Here is a 398-nt window from a genome sequence, read left to right on the forward strand (position 1 = left end):
CCCAGAGCTGCCCCTGCAGGGGTGAAACCGAGCATCCCCCCCATGTGTGTCGTGTCCCCCCCCCCTCAGCCCCACTGACGCCCCGCTCTGCCCCACAGGCTGAGCACGTGCCCCCGTACGACGTGGTGCCCTCCATGAGGCCCATCATCCTGGTGGGGCCGTCGCTGAAGGGCTACGAGGTGAGGAATGTGGGGCATGGAGGGGGGGAGATATGGGGCTAAAATGGTGGGGGGGCAACCCTGGCCTCATGCTCTCCTTCCCCCCCCACCCCAGGTGACGGACATGATGCAGAAAGCCCTCTTTGACTTCTTGAAGCACCGATTTGACGGCAGGTGAGACCGGCAGCTGTGTGGTCGGGGGACCCCTAACACAATGGGGGGCACCTTTACCCATGGAGG

General features: G+C 64.8%; 1 protein-coding gene across 1 annotated transcript in view; it reads left to right on the top strand.

Annotated features, from left to right (window-relative positions):
- CACNB1 (calcium channel, voltage-dependent, beta 1 subunit) overlaps positions 1-398 on the top strand; it is a gene marked incomplete at its 3' end in the record, with an annotated part of 35,443 nt that overhangs the window by 32,244 nt on the left and 2,801 nt on the right. The window contains exons 8-9 of the mRNA XM_014957918.1: positions 99-179; positions 274-332. Coding sequence (XP_014813404.1) covers positions 99-179; positions 274-332 — 140 coding nt within the window. The remainder of the gene's footprint in view (positions 1-98; positions 180-273; positions 333-398) is intronic.

The sequence above is a fragment of the Calidris pugnax genome, unplaced genomic scaffold, assembly GCF_001431845.1.
Source record: "Calidris pugnax isolate Ruff unplaced genomic scaffold, ASM143184v1 scaffold337, whole genome shotgun sequence".
Lineage (NCBI taxonomy): Eukaryota > Metazoa > Chordata > Aves > Charadriiformes > Scolopacidae > Calidris > Calidris pugnax.